Below are 19,441 nucleotides of genomic sequence, written 5' to 3'. Positions count from 1 at the left end.
CCATTTTAGTCCAATATGGATAGAGAGAAAATCTCTCCTTCCATCCAGTTAAATATAGAAAGGGGTTTTCTTACTTTACGACTGTTCCACTTTTTACAGGGGTGATCAGGACCTCTTGATTCACTATGTTGCTCATATCAAAAGCTTTAAAACAACTGCCTGACAAAAGATTGTGTACATTTAAGTTTCGGTTATAGATTTTATACATACTTGAAAGAATAAAGATAAAGTATATTAAAATTTTATATCTTTTTTTTTCTGAAACTACCTCAAAAATTAGTTTCGACTAAATCGAAGGTCATGGTTTAGTGACGTCACGATACAACAAAATGGCGCTATATTTGTCAGCTCCGTTTGGAGGATGAAAATATTTTCCTCGAAAGTAAGACATAAACAGATGGATACTTCAATTGGACGGAATGGCGGAACCTAAAAGATTGTCTTTCACGACTGTTACACAAACAAAGGAAGTAAAATCAAAGAAAAAGGACCCCAAAACTGTGCGGCTAGAATTGACCCTAAAGCCATCAACTGATACAACATGTCCAGAGTTTTTCTACACCGATCTCGTAAAGAACGAGTTGGTAGGTTACTTTATTTTATAAAAATCTCAAGATACAAGTTATTTCTTAACTTTTGTGTAATAACATCAAATTTTGACAACTTGATCCAATTTTATTTTGAACTTTTCAATACACCACTGATAGGGGGGATTCCTAAAATTTGATACAAATTTTAGTCTTCCAGCATGTTTTATAATGGCATATGTGAGGAAAATGGCTGAACAAGCCATAGATAACACTGAGTTACACAGAGTGAATAACTAGCCAACAAAACGCCATTTTGAGTGACTAGATTTCCTTTGACAAAGAGAGTAGGCCTACCCATGCTCACCCATTACACACGCACAGCACTTCATGCAATGTGTTCAGATTTGTGTAAAACGATTGGAAACATTCTAGAGTTTTATTCATTTGGTTCTTTCTTGGTTTGGACATGATGTATAATGCACAGCTTGCGCAAATATGTGCAATCAAAGGTCACAAAGGTTAATATTACCGTCAGGTCTGACTGCTGCTCTTTAAACACTGTTCAGGCCGTCCTATTACGATGCATATTGTACGTTTGCGTTTTAGGTTTTGGATGATTCCTATAGCAAGCTCCGAAGAAATTCTGTTTTAAACTGAAAGATGATTTTTGCTTGAATATCTTTATTATTTCTTGATGATCCATTTTGAATGTAAACACAAAGAGATTAACACTTCACGCTCAGTGGAATTTTTCTTGTCGACTGCTAGCCTGGCCGCAGAAAAAGCTCGTTTTTGAGATTAACGTATTTTGTGAACTTTGTAGTTTGTATTTTTTCTCTGAGAATTAGATAATTGGTGATTAAGTTTTAGAACATTAAATATTAACAAACAATAGATGGTGCGAGGACCACAATATGGGGTCGCATGTAAGTCAATGCTCTAAAAATAGTTATAGGTAAGTGTACTAAATGCATATATACACATACATGTATTTACAATATATGTACTTTGTCTGCTTTATCGATTGGTCTATTTTTTGGTTAAATCTTGGTTGTCCAACTTATGTAAAGATAAGTAATAATTTGGAGAAAATTAATCAGATTTACACTGCAAAATGTAATATTGATTTTGCTGTCGATAAAATTATCGGGACTCGGGGAGCGCTATTGGAGCGTGAAGTTGTGTATTGTTGTGCGGGCTTATCGCACAGTGCGGTATACGGGGGTTTAATCGAGCCGGTGAAGTTATCGTGGCGGTGGGGTGAGGAGCGGGGGTGCGGGTCAGGGCGGGGTTGCGTGCTACTGCGCATGCGCTACAATTAAACGGGAAATGGAGTAGTTTAGGGATTTTACACGCGATTTTTAGGTTAGTGAAGGTACGGACGTGATGTGTAAGCATGTTTTAATGAAAGTAATCACAAGTAATATTTATTTAGCAGCAAATTATTATTATAAACTAATCATAGGCATAAACTTGAATAAATGAATATGATATTCAAGTCTTAATTTATAAAAATATATTTATGTAGACTGACAGTAAAGTACCAAATGGAGGAATTCCTAATCCCGATGATCCCTTTGGGGATGACGAAGACCACGATAAAATTGTTGCGTTGGCAAAGAGTTTTGAAGAAAAATACGTAAGTAAACATATGCAGATTTTTTAGCGGATAATTCAGTATAGTTTTAATTTAATTAACCATAAACCATTTGGAAGATAAAAAAAAATTCCAAAAATAAATTTTAAAAAAGTCTACACAGTCAAATTTGTTTATTTCACCTTAATATTGTTTCAAATGTAGGCCCCAAAACCGGGTAAGAAGGGTAAAAAGCGAGCTGGGCGCATCACTGACTTGGTAGACCTGGGAGATGGGTATGACCAGGAGGATCCATTCATTGACAACTCTGAGGCGGTAGGTATTTCAGTGTATATAATGTATGGATGGTATAGCCTATATAAAACTGCTAGTACTATTTTATAAATATAATGATTAATTATGTTTTCAACATTATATATAAAATGCCAACACTATTTTAAAATTATTTTCAACATACTTGGAAAAAAATAACGGTGTCATATTGTTTTTGTGCTAATGTTACATAAAAAAGATTAGTGAATGAATACAAAAGTATTTTTTGCCAACAGTAACTCTGTATGAAACATTATAAAATTTATTTGGGTGGCATAAAGTTAAAAAAAAGCGTGTTGGGGCACGGAATATTTATTTACCAACTTTGCAAAATGACTTTGATATTTTGCATTGCAGTATGATGAAGTTGTGCCACTGTGTCTGACTACCACATTAGGTGGATTCTACATCAACTCAGGGAAGCTCGGATTTAAGGAGGTGTCTGATGACTCAGGGGATGAGTTTATATTCCTTAAAAAGAAAAAGAAGAAGAGGGTAAGGTTGATATGGGGGAAAATTATTCTAATGTGTGTGTGTCCTTATGACTGTTGAATCAGGGGCTGAATGTTGACATTTGTATTTGATTTTTACAGATGATAACATCTGATTCTGAGTCGGAAAATGAGGAACATAGAAAGAAAAAGGTCTGTTTTTCTTTTCTGATATAACATGGTACTTTTAAAACTACCAGTCTAATGAGTCAACAAATTGTTTACTTTTAATATAATATCAATCAATATAAAAAATACACATCTCTTCAAGATGATACACCACAGTATGAAGTATAATTTTTCCTTTACTTATGTGCTGTATATCCTTGAATTTATTAGAAGAGGAAATTGAAAGATGGAAATTCATTACATGAAAAGAAGAAAAAGATATTAAATGGAGAGTCAGAGAAGACATTTAAGAAACCAAAGGTCCCCACAGAGAAAGAAAAACAACCTAAAAAGTAAGAAATTGTGATTTCAGTATTTCTTATGATACATATACATGTATCTTATTATCTTATTTCCTACACATAATTAAAAATTCAATGAAAAAAAAATGAAAGCAAGTTATTAAAAATAAGTAACAAAAAAGTTCAAATTGCAAAAAATGTAGACTTTTAAAACTACTTGGAGTAAACATGTCCACTCAAAACCCTTCAGTCAAGAAAAAATCAAATGAAATCTTTTTATAGGAAGAAGGCCACAGTGGCAGAACTTCTTAAACAGCAGGGGGATACGTCAGTTAGCCAGACCAATGGAACGAGTCTGGACTTGGACCTCATTAGTCCCTCCTCTAATGACGATTCCTCACAGGACGCCCAGTCTTACGACGAGAGGATCGGGGCTGTCATCGACTCCGTCATTGCCATGGCAGGTTCTGACAAGAACATAGAGTCCATGATAGACAACCCCTTCAAAGAAGACTCTAACAGCAAGGATGAGAAAGTCATTGATGAAGCCACAGCACCTAAGCTCCCCCTGGATATGCCTAAAGACTTGGAGGAAACCATCCAAAAACTGAAGCAGGTATGCCCCCCCCCCCCCAAATAAAAACAAAAAAAGCCAATGTTTATTAAGAAAGTTAAAATTCATTTTAAGTATGAAAAATTGTTACATTGTTATGCAGAGAATATACAAAAATGTCTTTCATTTCAGGCTGCTAAAACTTCTCAGGAGGGAAAATGCAAATTTTTTACCAAGGAAGTTAACAGTATGCTCTTAGAGTAAGTGTCACCCATCATTTTGAAAGACATTATATGTGATAAATACATATATTTGAGCCTCCTTTTGTTACCTTTCAGTGTGGAGACGGGTTCCCGGCGCTGGGGGAGCTGTGGTCAGAGGTCCAGTATCTTCAGCCATCTGGCTGCCTTCCTGCCCTGCTCTAAAGACACCTTGTTAAAACGAGCCAAGAAGCTGCAACAGTCTGAACAGGATGACCAGCTCAAGGAACCGGTGCAGAAACTCAGAGAAGGTTTGTTACATGTATCGGCAAATAAAATTATATAAAAAACACAAACGGAAAGCTGTATAAAGAGGGCTACAGGTACAACAACTCTGAGAGCATGTAGCATGAATTTGACTTGTATATTCTTATTTTGATTTCAGCCATAAATGGAATGATGCCTGCACTACAGGCAAAACATGAGCAAGAATACCAAACCTTTTTACAGAAGTAAGTCTAGCTAAGGGAGAGTACTTTCTCATGCGACTAGAACTAAAAAAAATGTTCTACTAAGTATTAAAGAAATTGGAGTAATATTAAACCTTTCTTCTTGGCAAGATTACGTAATTCTCCCCATGTAATTTTATATATAATGCACTAGAATTTAGAGAGACACTTACTGTCTTCTTACTTTGTAATTTACCAAGTAGACTACAAATTTAAAAAATAGAAAATCACAAAATAGAAATTTTTTAATCTCGCTTGCTGTTTTGAAGCCATGAAATTTTTTATATAGATATTACACAGTTCCTTTAAGGTGAACATACAGTAATTAAAAATATAATTTCTAGACAAAAAGAGGAGAAGGAGACAAAAGAGGAACAGGGTCCTAAAGAGGGCGTGAATGACACCGAGGACAGTGACGAGGAGAAGACAACAGAGGGCAGCAAGAGAGGGGCACCCAAAGGTCCCAGGAGGAAGTTCATCTGGACAGAAAGTATCAGGTAGGGAGCAGTTATTATTTAGTGTAAATAGAGCAAAGGGCAGCAAGGGAGGAGCGACTAAAGAAACTAATAGATAAACTTGCACCAATTGATCATGTTAAGAAAAAAACTGTACAATAGAAAAAAACAAATTAAGTATGCCCGCATTGATTTAAAAAAATGAGATTAAAATCTAGGAACTATTTTTAGCTAACCTGAGCCGAAGGCTCAATAAAGCTTTTCTGATCACATTTTGTCCGTCCGTCTTAAACTTTTCACATTTTTTAAACATGGTACAAAGCATCCTTGGGTAAAGGGGAGTTAAAATTTTTAAAATAAAGGGCCTAGTCCCTTCACAAGGGGAGATAATCAAGAAAAGACAAAAATAGGGAGGGCTCATCAAAGAGTCTTATTCTCAAGAACCACTGGGCCAGAAAAGCTGAAATTTATGTGGAAGCATCCTGGGGTAGTGTAGATTCTAAATTGTTCAAAATATGACCCCGGGGATAGGGCAGGGCCACAACAAGGAATCAAAGTGTAACATAAAAATATGTAGGAAAAAACTTTTAAAATCTTCTTCTCAATAACCACTGGGCCAGAAAAGTTGAAACTTATATGAAAGCATCCTGGGCTAGTGTAGATTCTAAATTGTTCAAATCATGACCCCCTGGGATAGGACGGGGCTACAACAAGGAATAAAAGTTTTACATCCAAATATATAGGAAAATACTTTTAAAAATCTTCTCGAGAAATCTGGGCCAGAAAAGCTGAAACTTATATGGAAGCATCCTGGGGTAGTGTAGATTTTAAATTGTCCAAATTATGAGCCATGTAGTAGGTTGGGGTCACAATATGTATTACAAGGGGGAAATTTGGTAAAGAACAGCATGGTCAAAGCTACTCAGGTGAGTTTTGTTTTAGTCTTAATTACATTATTATAAAATCAAGCTTCTACGATGTATGTGAAATGTTGTGCCTGATTTGATTATTTACCGATCAACATTTGATTACAAAGTCATCAGATGACTTCAATTAATTTATTCAACTTGCAACGAAATTGATAACACTGATACTAATAATTTCAAAATCAAATGCATTTGTTTTAGGTCTTTACTGTGTGATATAGTGCGTATCAAGATGAAGAGTTTTGACCTAATGAAAACTAAGACACAATCAGCGGAGGAATACCTTAAACAGTTCCTAGACAAAGACATTAAACCACTCTGGCCTAAGGGATGGATGCAAACTAGGTAGGGCAGAAATCTAAACAGCTCTTCAGCCAAATTCATTGTTCAACTAAACACTTTTTAAGAAAAAAACTCTCAAAGTCATATTGCCCAAGGATTGAAGATCACGGGCATTGGTGTTCCAAAAATCAAATGGTGTTAAATACCAATAAGACAAAATGTATGCTTATGGGAACTCAGCAGAGAAAATCAAGAATAGATTCACCTGAACTAAATTTATATGCTTCAAACAAATTAATTGAAAATGTTGAATCTGAAAAACTTCTGGGCGTACATATTGATGGTTCATTGCGCTATAATCACCATATTGACTCAGTTTGTAAATCTTTGACATATAAATTATATACCTTACGCAAAATTAAAAAATTCCTTCCCTTACACACAAGAAAACTATTCTATAACGCATACATTCTGCCCTCTTTGAATTATTGCCTAACTATTTGGGGTAATGCGCCAGGTGCTGGCATAGATAGAGTTTTTAAATTGCAAAAAAGGGCAGCCCATATTATACTGATGTGGCTTATGATGCCCCTTCACTACCATTATTCGAAAAACTTGGATGGCTGACTATTTACGAGTTGATCGATTTTCATAAATATATATTACTGTACAAAACACTTCATGGTATGGCACCTACTTATTTAAGAGACTCTTTTGAATTTATGTCTTCTAGTAATTATGCTCTACGATCTGAAACAAACTATGACCTTCATCTACCGAAATATCGAACAAATCAATTTAAAAATTCTTTTCATTATTCCGGTGTTCATTTATGGAACAAATTACCTTTGTACATACGTTTTTCACAGAATTTACACACATTTCGTAAAAATGTAGAAAAATTTATTATAGCGTGCCGCAACTAAAATCTCCTGAAATCTATATGTACTTGTATTTTTACATCATGTTGTATTATTTATTATTGTACAATGATTTTATTATTGTATTATTGTGAACATGCTTATAGTGCATTGCACTAATCAGGTTACCCTCTTAAAATAAAGTATTATTATTAAGGTCTTCCATCTCCAACGGAAGACCTTGTACTGATTCTGTTGGTAAAGATTATTATTCTTTTTTTTTTTTCTTCTACTTCCTAGATGCCAACTTTGAAGCCTCATATCTCACTCATTTCTAAACTGATTTCACTCAAATTTTCAGAGGTTCTAGAAGTTACTAAACTCTATCAGAATGCTGTCGAAAATTTCAAAAAGTCACTTCCGGTTTTGAGTTATTTCCCTTTAAACGAAAATTTATAGGCTTTCGTTTCCAGACAAAGGCTCAGAGACGGCTAAAGCTGGAGCAGAAATTCTACTGATTTTAGATAATAGAAGGATTGAAGTTGTGCACATCGGTTTTTGTTTTTCGATTTCTCTATTCAAAATGGCGCTATATAGGGGTCAAAAATTAGAACGCTTAAAAGAGCTAAAAATTACTCATATTTTGCTTTTTATCCTCTAAACTAAAAATATTTTGTTAAAACGTATAGAACAAAATTTGTGCAGAATTAGAAGATCTTTCAAATGATATCTCGGAAAAAGGGCTGACCCCTAAATTAAGGGATCTAGAGGGTCCAAAATTTTTTTCCAGATATCTCAAAAAGTATTGAGAATTTGTAATACGTCCAAGAAGCAAAGTTGTTCAAAATGTCAAGCTAAATCTATTGAAGTCGTCAAAATGCGTCCAGCGACGTCACTTCCGGTCAAACCGGAAGTCGTTAGAAAATGCATATTTTTACCGTTCTTGACAAGTTTTTGGATCACAAATGTCACTGGAAGCATAAAACGTAATTTTCTGTCCGTCGACATCACTTGCGGTCAAACCGGAAGTAGCCAAACAAAGCTTATTTTTAAAGGTTTTGATGCAAAATTGAAATTATAAAGTGACTGGACACAACTTAGCTCATTGCTTTCTTTTGTTGACGTCACTTCCGGTCAAAACAGGACGGAAGACCTACTCGTTGCTTTGCAACGAGCTTTGCTCTAGTTATTATTATTATTATTATTATATATGTGCAGTAGATCCAATTGAGCAGTTTATATATATTTTGTATTTTATTTTATTCAGCCCTTTCAATTCATTTTTTTTTTCAATGGAAATATCCACTCTCAGTGTGTCTGTGTTTAACACACACCTGTTGTTTTAAGATACATTGATATTAACTTCAAGACTTTATTTCAGGAATTTGATAAAAGAGAGCAGAGCAGTTCACTTACAGTGGACAAATGTGTAAGTACATGTACCAAGTGATAATTTCTTCTGGAATAAGGCTCAGATTTTCTGATAATAATTTACTGCTTCAAGTTTTATGTACTGATTCATCTCTTAAAAATTACATTGTAAAAATTGTCATTTTTTAGACAAAAAGTGAAGAAGCAAGCAAATTTGACAGTAAACAAAACCTCTTCCATGCAGTCAACACAAAACTCTCAGTCGTCATCTACCACCTCTAAGTTTGTACCAGGATCCTCCTCTCTCCATCCCCCAGCAGAGGAAAATTCTAACAAAGAGAAGATGGAAGTACCCAGTCAATCATCAAAGCCTGACCCCCTGGCTGTTCATAACTACGCTGGAAAACAACCTGCTAAACCTAATGTTTCTCCTCAATCTGTGTCTAAACTTAGCGTTTCTCCGCAGTCTACGTCTAAACTTAGTGCTTCTCCACAGTCTGCGACTAAACTTAGCATTTCTCCGCAATCTGGATCATCATCAAAACTCGGAGAAGTGAATATATCCTCTGATGCTTTGTCCCTGTTGGCCTCGTCAGCAGCCAATCAGAAATACCTAGACAAATCTTGGGGTCACGAGGTCAATGACATACTAAGGGCATCACTCACTCCTCAAATACCTGACAGCAAGAAGAAATCTGATCAATCTAATGCTAGCAGCAAATCATACATGGAACAATTTCAGACTTTTGTTTCCCCATTGATTCAGAGACAATTGTCAGAGGAAGCAGGAAAAACTCAGGAAGTTAGTCCCAAAAAGAAAGATTTAACACTAGAGACTAAATCTTACACTCAGCAGCAGCTACTGAATAGACTCCAGTCAGTGGCTGCTCATCAGGCAAAACCTGTCACCCCAGCCTTCTCCCATCAGGGGGTGGTCAAACCAGAGGTCAAAACGATGGCCCCTCCAGCTCATCAAAGCAAACCTCAGACAAGCTTACCAGCCCAGTCTCCCAATACAAAACGACCAACTATAAGTGATGATGTATATAGAAAATTCCTGATGGAAAGTGGAGTAAATCTACCTCCAGCACATGCTAACAAACCAAACACTCCTAGCAATATTATGCATGGTGCTAGTGGAATGATGAAAGCGTCAACCTCAGAACCAAAAAGTGATAAAATAAAAACAATAGTGATGTATCCCTCGTCTTCAGCCAGCAGTCGGCCAGCCCAGTCTCTGTTCAATACCACAGGTACAGGGCGAGTCGTCCAGGCCGCAGCAGGTGCCCCCTCAGGTCAGGGAGCCTCTCAAAACAAAATGTCTTCAGTGTCAAAAACATCACCTATGCAAGTTCAAAAACCAGCAGGACAGAGTTCAGTGTCCCCTAGTAATCCAATTCCTAAAATGGACAGTAAAACTGCTGAGCTCATCCAACAAATGATTAATTCCCAAGCCTCTAAATCATCTTCTTCACATTCCCAAGTGAAACAGATCTCGCCCACCAGTTACCAAGGGAAACCTGTATCCCCGTCTTCTGTGTACAACAAATCCTCACCCCAGCAGCGGATATCCCCCCAGAACTGGAATGTGCCCCCCATCACTGTCCAGCATAAGTCCACTGTTGGAGGAATGATAAGTCCCTCGCTCCCTAACCCTGCTCCTGGGTACCAGACCCTGAAACTCTCCAACTTTTCCAGGGAATCAGCAGCCTCCTCCAGTTTACCTCCTCCCTCAGTTGTGTCCCCTGGTGGTTTGTACATTCATTATTATAGTACAAGTTATTTATTTTTGTAAAATTAGAAATATTAATTTGTCATTTTTTCTATTTTAAATCATTTCATATACATGTTTAAAAAAAAAAAAAAAATCATTGATTTTATGGCATATAAAGAAATTTTCAGAATTAAATGCTCAATCACATGAGAAGATTTTATAAGATTTTATAAAAAAATTTTTTAGGTATGTATCCTCCCACTAGCCCCCTGTTACCTGGCATGCCGAACCCCCTACTTCAGACAAGACAACCTCATCCAGGTAAGAATTCACCTGTATTTATCAAAAGTGTTTATCATATCTTGTTATACATGTAGCAAGTGCACCGTCTAATATCGTTAGTGTATCAGAAGTTTATCATTACATAAATCTGTGTGTTTATGTGTCTCTGCACAGCTGGTTAACAAAACTTTCAGGAATTAAACTATGTGAACACTTGTGTTTTAATGTAAATTTATTGCACATGAAATTCAAACCACACTTGAATTTATTTTTTGAAGGTAGTATTGTGAAAAAACATTTCAGAAAAGAAAAAAAGTACCATTACATGATAAAGATAATGGTTTTAAAGATTTCTTGTTTAAAATCAATTCTGCAAACAATTTCAAATTAAGTTTGATTACGTAGTCATTCAAAAGCTAATTCATTTCTTAATTACTAGAAACTTCCTCTGATAATAAATCTTTCTTTGCACTTTGCTTTTCTCCATGTCTTAAAACTTCCAGTAATAAGAGCATCAGTTGCCTATATGTATATCTAACAATCATATTGAGACCTGTGATATCATTTAGCCAGTGACTGTTATTTGATGCTGCTGTATAATGTCTAACCCACGCTTTGCTTTCTGATGGCGTTACAGGGCTGTACCCCCCATACACTAGCAGTTCTCTTCTGCACCATCCCTTCAACAACAGCCAGTACTCAGGTAATGTCCTTGTCTGGTACTTCTTCTGTGTCTTAGGGTCGTGATCTGTTGCCACATTGACTTCACTGTATGTAACACTAACCCTAGATAGCAAATTATGTAACTTGTTCTGCATACTGCACAACTGTCACATGAAATAATCTGCACATGACAATTTTATTTTCGTTTAGTAATTTCAAACAAACAAAAAAAATCACAAGTCACAAACAAGAACAGAATGCAAACGAATGATTTGGGTTTGGCGGGAATTTGGTGCATTTTAAAAGTAAAAAAAGTTATTGACCTGCCATAGGATATTTTAACATTATATTGATACATTGAGCTCCTGTAATGTTGGGAAAATACTTTCTTGATATTGTGATTTGGTTTGCTAAAATATATACATGTATATAGAAAGAGGGGGTATTGATCAGTTTTCGGGTTAGATCCTTCTTGCACATTGTAATTCAGTGAGGCCAAGAAAAAAAGCCTGAGGATTCTAGATATTGGGATTACAATTAATTTAGAATATAAGTTGGGACTTTTAACTCTCTCTGAAATATCCATGGTATTTGAGATATCGAAGTTTGACATAACAAAGTTAACCTACATGTATATTCTATTAGTAAACAACAGCAGCAATGTTCTTTTATGTTGTATATAATGTACTTGATCTTCTTTTATTGTTTTCATGGGAATGTTGTAACATTTTCACTGCCTCCTGGCAAGTTCTGCTTTTATTCCTTCTTTGCAAAATCATTCTATTGTATTTACTGGTAATTGAATAACCTTAGAGTAGGGAGCCTGAAATGTGCACTTATGGATTCATTTATGATGTCGTAATTATTTGTTTTTTAAATTCATTGTATTGTTAGTTTTCAGTCACGATGATGAGAGATTATAATTATTTTTTTTTTTTTTTTGCTCTAGTTTGTCAGTTAAAGATCCTCTAAAAAAAAAAATGAAGTAACGTTTTCTACATACCTGGTAATCTTTAATAGGATATGATTTTGGCTTGTAGTAAAGCAAAAAAGACTTGGGAAAAAAATCCCCATGAATTCTCTTGGTGGACTTCGAAAACATTGAAAACTGTTTCATAGTTATAATTTCTATTTTGAAGGTTGTTCTAAATAAACCTATTTTTATGATAAACACAGTAAAACAATCTTAAGGCAAGCATGCTCATAATTAATTGATTCGTACAATGGTTTTTAAATTGATGCATAAATTGATTTTCATTCCCCATGACTTTGAAATAAATTATAAACTTCATGGATGTAATGAATTACGAAGCAAAATCGTCAGTACCTGGCATTTCATTTTAATTGTGTTTTACTGTATTTATTTTGAATAGATAATGATTTAGATAAATAAGGATTGTCACCTGGAATTGATTTTACAAGACAGCACACGCGAAAAAATAAAGAAACTTGTGAAGATGCTTTGTTCATATATCAAGACATTCAGTTAAAATTGGTTTAAATATATAATACATCTAGTCCATGCAGATGGGTTTTTTTTTTTCATAATGTTTATTTTTTAATCACAATAGATTCTTTGTTTAAATTTGTTAAAGCAGTGTTACCTGAATTTTCAGAGATTTTTGTGAATTCTGTAAATTTTAATTTAAAATGCTATTATGCCTATGCTGCATGTACATGTAACTTAAACTCTATTATCTATAAGACAAAAATGTTATTCAGAAGAAAAAAAAATTGTTATAAGGAATGCTAAGTATTACTTGTCCATAAGAAATATACGAGGGTATTTTTGTACAGATAGACATTAATGTCGTCTTTCTTCATTGGAGCTGTCTCTATTTTTTCTAACACAAAAACACCTTTAATTTATAATCACAATACATGTACTATAAAAATATTTCTGATGTGAAAATATAAGCTCATATTGTTACAAGTCTTTAAAGGTTTTACATATTTTTTTTCAGACAAATCGAAATCACCACATGGATATTAAGAATGTTTGAGAATATATGGAGACACCCATGACATACCAGAACCACAAAGCAGGTCTCAAACCATTTTGTCAGAAACCCTGGCACACAAGTACCTCAGAAGCAGGAATCAAACAACATTGTCAGACACTAATGACACACCAGTACCTCAGTATATAGCAGGACTCATACAGCTTTGTCAGATGTAATGCATAATCTGATATTGTTAATCTGTCAAAAAGGAAGTCCAAAGTTTTCGTTTGCAAGAAGCGATATATACTATAGAGAATCTGGACCCTTGTGAAATAATTAATGAATTATAAACGTGTAGCCATGTCTGTTTGAAGTAATGATTTAGTATTGTAATTTGGGACTAGCTAAATAGAGTTACACATGCTTGTACATGTACATGCATTATTTATGAGAAAATGATATTTACAATATGAAACTGATCTCAAATAATGTTCCAGTAATTAAAACAAAGTGTTAAATTTTCTAGGTATGAGTTGAGAAATGTACTGTTCCATAAGACAATTTTCAAAATGAAATGTCTACTTAATATTTGGATGAAAAAAAAAATATCTATAAAATTATTGGAGTAAATTTTGCGATTTTGTGATTGGCAATTATTCACAATATTTGAAAAACAATGATATAATTATTAGCTAAATAATGTCAATAATAATTTTTTATGATTTTTTTTTTATTAACATACTCAAAGTATCAAAGATAATATTCAAATTTCATGTATGTGAAACTTTAATTTTGATGTAGAGGAATAATCTAATTTTTTTTAGATACAAATTTTTAAATTTGAACCTTTAGATCGTAGAGGAATTATTTATTCTATGAGCAATATGATATGAACTTATTGTAAATATTGAGTCTGATTTTTTTGTTTCAATTCTGCATGCATTTCATTTTACATTGAATAAGATTTTCTCCTGATGATGTTTGTGAATGTTTAGGGTATTAGTGTGCTGGATATGATGTCACTGTATGAATCAAAATCCAGCGTGTTATTGTTATTTAATACAATCCAATCAGCTGATTTATAGAGTTGTCTTTCTTTTTATATCAGCATCCATTGTGATTTTGAATGTTCTGATAAAGCCACAATAAAGGTAAACCCCTGGTATAAACCATGTCATTTATTAATATACCCCCACCTTAAAAACTGGTATAGACCATGTCATTTGTTATACCCCCACTTAAAAACGTATGTCTGTTAGTTCTTGGGAGAACCCATCTAATATCCATAAATTCTCCCATAATACTGAATAAAATCCAATAAGACATCGACAGAATGTTTACTAGTATTACATAGTGCCATTGTGGACCTCCTATCTATATGTGGTCTGATCTGACATGTAAGAAAATTCAACACTATCATTCTTTCTATAACATTGGAGGTACCAGTATTTCATCAGGAGCTCATCCTGTGAAACGATAAAATTCAGTGAGACGTTCAAAGAATCTATATGGCATAGTGTCATTGTGAACCTCTTATTTTATCTTTTGGTTAGAGACATATTTGGAGTTTCCCATAGCAAAACATAAACATTTTTTTTCATTTCTTTAGAATTGGGGTATCCTTCTTTCATCTGCAAGAGTCCGAAAATACATGAGAAAGAGAAAATTAAAACTGGTCGTGCATACAACTTGACATTTAAATACCATATATCGAGGATGCATTATCAGTTACCAGTAGATACTTCCATTCATATGTTGCAGTAAATTTGAAATAAAAAATACTAAGAGGCTGACACATCTGTTTCATAGTTGAATACTTTTCTACAAAAAGGCCTTTTATTTTACAAGGCAAGATATTGACAAACAAGTTGATAAAACAAGATTCTCAACAGTCTTGTTGAAGATCAGAATTTTCTAAGTTCTGTTGTCGATACAATGACCATGTTAGAAAATACAACACTGACGTTTTTCATGCCGATTGTTAGGGCACTATTACAGAGTGGGTTATCTACGGATTTGTCCGTTTGTCTGGTCATGGCAAGGAGCACCACGGTAGTGTTGACCAGTCGATAGGGGATGCTCACTCCTCCACTTGGCACTTGACCCCCCCTTGTGTTGTTTTTCGAGTCCCGCGTTTGCTCTGCTCCCGATTTTTTATTTCAAAGGACTTTTGAGCTTGATTATATTGTTCTTTATCTTCAATATCATTGTACACAAATTAAAAAAACTATGCGTAAGTGTGGCTTTTTTTTTTTCAAAGACTTGAATACAACTTTTTCGATGCGCATATTTTTTGTTGTTGTTATTTTGTTGTTTCGGATTACGTGGTAAGTTTAGTTAGTCTGTTGTGTGACTGAACTCTTATCTGGAGAAATCTACTCTATAACACAATTATTACAGTCTACATTTTAATTATTCCAAACATGAACAAGATTTGTGACTTCTTTCATACTCGCGGAAATGACAGTATTTCCTGTAACATTTTCTGTACATATACATTTTTACCTGTGAGAAGAAGAGACCTTGGGTTTGTCAACTTATTATTTAGGTTTTCAGACCAAATGCGGAATCCGTGACAGCAAGCACTGAAGGCACTTTTCTTTGAGCAATATTGTCTAGCTTTAAGGTAAATGAAGTTTTCTTAATTCTCTATTATTCAGATGTTTACTCTATATATTGATATTTATATTATTATTTAAGTGATTTCCATTGAAGAATGTTAAATTTTGCGTGTTGGGTTGAAAAAGGGAGGAAAAGGGAACAATTTTATGTAGTTTTCGCCTTTTAAAAGACGATTTAGATTAAACTGTGCTTTTTTTGTGTACATTATCTTTACGACATCAATTTTTTTTCTCACTTGTGTTATAAGAAGTCAATACTTTGTATATTTGTTTTTCACTTTTTTCCCAAAATATTACGTTAAATGAGAACCCGCCACCCCCAACCCCCGGAATAGTTGCTTCCTACGGGGCCTGCATATATATTACGAGTAGGCCTAAACTTAATAATATGCATAAATAATACAAGTATGCATATCACTTTGATTGTACATATTCATGCATGTAATAAATTGATTATTTATCAAGATATCGTTTATGATAATTCGAATATATACAGTGTTTGAAAATGAAAATCTAAATTTGAACGTTTGAAAATTTTAAACGCTTAATTTCTTTTAGAAATATTATGTATTTTTTTTTTCTTGATCATTGCGACATTTATTTTTATTAGAAGAGGTCTAAAAACGTTTCCCCAAAGACATCTCTTAAATTCAGAAAAAATAAGATATTGTATGAATTATTCATAAACGTATTTGGTTTTGTGAATTTTGAAGATTTTCTAAAATAAACTATATATTGGGTATTCTGGATGTTCCAGGATAAACTCCTTGTCTCGAGTGGTTTGAAATTTAATGGAGAAGGCGTTAGTCAAAATTTTTTTATTACAAGAACATTCCGCGACCGATCTTACATCATCCACCTCAACAAGAACCTTTATACGGCTCTGAAATACAGCTACTCTGAAAAGGTACTGGGATTGGGAATTATCTCTCTTAGACTATATCAAAGAATGTATAGGAGAAGAAATTTTTACATAATTCTGTGTTACACATGTATATATAAGAGGCATCCGAAGCACCAAAATTCTCTGATGTAAGGCTGTAGGCAAATGGTCTTAAATTTATCCTCAGTATTGTCATTCTTAAAAGGCTGATCATTGTTAGACATTGTAAGACAAATCACGTTCCTCTAATTAAATCATTCATTGAGTAAAAAGAGGTCAAAATGACCGGAACATGTAAAAGGATAGGAATCCTACAGGCACTATCCATACATCCCTTAAACATTAAACATAAATCCTACAAATAGGCACTATCGATATTTCACGCGCTCTTAGCCCCTACCGGCACTATCCACAGTTCCTTAAAACATTTATCCAAACGCCCTACTGGCATATTCCATACATCCTATAAATATCCACAATCCTACATATTCTCCATACATCCTTTAAACTTTATCCACACATCCTACAGACATTCTCCATGAATCCTTAACACATTATCCACACGTCCTACAGACATTCTCTATACATCCTTTACACAGTATCCACACATACTACAGACATTCTCTATACATCCTTTACACTTTATCCACACATCCTACAGATATTCTTTATACATCCTTTAAACATTATTCACTAGGTACAGACATTCTCCATACATCCTTTACACATTATCCACTCGTCCTACAGACATTCTCCATGCATCATTTACACATTATCCACTCGTCCTACAGACATTCTCCATACATCTTTTACACTTTATCTTCACGTCCTACAGACATTCTCCATACATTCTTTACACAGTATCCACACATCCTACAGACATTCTCTATACATCCTTTACACAGTATCCACTCATTCTACAGACATTCTCCATACTTCTTTTACACAGTTTCAACACATACTACGGATATTCTCTTTTACATCCTTTAAACATTATCCACTGGTCCTACAGACATTCTCCATACATCCTTTACACATTATCCACACATCCTACAGACATTCTCTATACATCCTTTACAAAGTATCCACACATACTACAGACATTCTTTATACATCCTTTACACATTATCCACACATCCTACAGACATTCTCTATACATCCTTTACAAAATATCCACACATACTACAGACATTCTTTATACATCCTTTACACTTTGTCCACACATCCTACAGATATTATTTATACATCCTTTCCACAGTATCCACACATCCTACAGACATTCTCTATACATCCTTTACACAGTATCCACACATCCTACAGACATTCTCTATACATCCTTTACACAGTATCCACACATACTATAGACATTCTCTATACATCCTTTACACTTTGTCCACACATCCTACAGATATTCTCTATACATCCTTTACACATTATCCATATTTTAAAACATCATCCATACGCCCTATACATAGACAAATATCCATATATCCTTTACATACAATTCATGCATCTTTGTTTAAAAAAATGCTGTTTAATGAAAATATTTTCCTAAACTTTATTCACTTCTCCAGCAAATGTATGCATATAGCCTCAAAATTGTGTTATTATCCATACATACCAGGCCCAAAAACCATAAAATGAGAATAGACATAAGTCAAAATTTTAATTTTTAATATCCTCAGTTCCATTTGATGTATTAGCTTAGGAGTTTGCAGCTGTGCAAAATACTTGAATTGAAACATATGTTGAAAATTTTATTTTGTTATCAAAATTATTTCGAAAGTTATATTGTTTTGAAATTTTGACTTAAGTCTGTTCTCAGTTTATGATTTTGGGCCCAGGTATGCATCCAATGAAAATTCTCTGAGACAATATAGGTCACATTCAGACTGATATGTTTGGTCCACATAAGGAATTTAAATTGGTGTTACACTGTCCCAGGGATCGTAAATAAGTCCATTTATTGCCTGATATTTTGGACTTTTGTTAATTTTCTTGAAGGATATTATTTATCTTTGATCTTTTCATTACTAATGTCGTGACAAGATCAAGATGTAGTGTAAAAAAAGTTATGAAAGGTAATTATGAGGAGGTAATGTTATAAAATGTGAAAATGAAGAGAGAAGCAAAGCGTTTAATGGACCTTTTTATCAGCTCCGTGGGACGTGAAACAGTAATTTTACACACACTAACCGAAAAATCTTGATTTAATTTATGTATTGTCAAAATATTTTTCTGGCTTGAAAAGAAAATGAAGTTTATTGTTGACGGAGCATCTAAGCTCAGCTTTTTTATAATACGGTAATGAATATCGATCTGATGTTCTTTAATTTAATCAGAACCAAACCATTTCTCCCTTTTAAGATACTCTAATCCATCAAATATTCTCTATGATTTTTTTTCCTTTCAAACTTCATTTAGCGGAAGGAAAGTCGACCACAGTGTGATTATGCTATCGAAATAATGATCAAGGAGTCAGTAAGTTGTAAATTTTAAATCGCTAGTTATCCGGCTGTGAAGTTTGGACATCACGTTATTTTTTAGCTCTCTTGTCCTAAAACCAGAACTCAAAATGCTGGTCAACTTCCTTAAGTACTTATTGTTTGCCTGTCAAACTGTAGGTCTCCCTCCGTGAATATTTTATTTCAGAAAATAATGAATAAAATAATAATAAAATAATAAATTTTATGCTTTTCTTTTGTATCGATTTCAATATTTGGCATATAAGCAGACTACATGTATGTCAAGATATTGATACTGTATACATAATTCTACAATTTTACGATTCGATGTTGCCACGATTGCTATATAAATTCGAGGACGATAAAAAGTATTG

General features: G+C 34.0%; 1 protein-coding gene across 2 annotated transcripts; it reads left to right on the top strand.

Annotated features, from left to right (window-relative positions):
* Positions 1 to 306: 306 nt before the first annotated feature.
* LOC134228946 (ubinuclein-1-like) lies at positions 307 to 13,804 on the top strand. 2 transcript variants are annotated; one of them, XM_062710641.1, is made up of 17 exons: positions 307 to 584; positions 2,059 to 2,169; positions 2,332 to 2,442; positions 2,797 to 2,934; positions 3,033 to 3,083; positions 3,270 to 3,391; positions 3,623 to 3,956; positions 4,086 to 4,153; positions 4,232 to 4,404; positions 4,539 to 4,605; positions 4,947 to 5,099; positions 6,185 to 6,328; positions 8,507 to 8,554; positions 8,686 to 10,247; positions 10,457 to 10,531; positions 11,130 to 11,195; positions 13,120 to 13,802. In XM_062710641.1, exons 1-17 carry the CDS (start codon positions 420 to 422, stop codon positions 13,146 to 13,148), a joined length of 3,417 nt encoding a protein of 1,138 aa, XP_062566625.1. In that variant the 5' UTR covers positions 307 to 419; the 3' UTR covers positions 13,149 to 13,802. The 2 variants fall into 2 exon arrangements, with proteins under 2 accessions (XP_062566625.1, XP_062566626.1); XM_062710642.1 differs by lacking the exon at positions 11,130 to 11,195 and having other exon boundaries at positions 13,120 to 13,804.
* Positions 13,805 to 19,441: the final 5,637 nt, after the last annotated feature.

This window comes from Saccostrea cucullata, unplaced genomic scaffold (genome assembly GCF_032062105.1).
Source record: "Saccostrea cucullata isolate Sc308-1 unplaced genomic scaffold, CSIRO_AGI_Scuc_v1 ctg341, whole genome shotgun sequence".
NCBI classification, from domain to species: Eukaryota; Metazoa; Mollusca; class Bivalvia; order Ostreida; family Ostreidae; genus Saccostrea; species Saccostrea cuccullata.
This window is presented reverse-complemented; position numbering and strand designations above follow the sequence as displayed.

What these genes read in the sequence shown, in the direction of transcription:
- LOC134228946 (XM_062710641.1), top strand. Translation starts at nt 420, where the DNA reads ATGGCGGAACCTAAAAGATTGTCTTTCACGACTGTTACACAAACAAAG. An exon ending in ATCTCGTAAAGAACGAGTTG is followed by an intron (nt 585 to 2,058) that starts GTAGGTTACTTT and finishes ATATTTATGTAG; the next exon opens with ACTGACAGTAAAGTACCAAA. An exon ending in GGTGCAGAAACTCAGAGAAG is followed by an intron (nt 4,405 to 4,538) that starts GTTTGTTACATG and finishes TTTTGATTTCAG; the next exon opens with CCATAAATGGAATGATGCCT.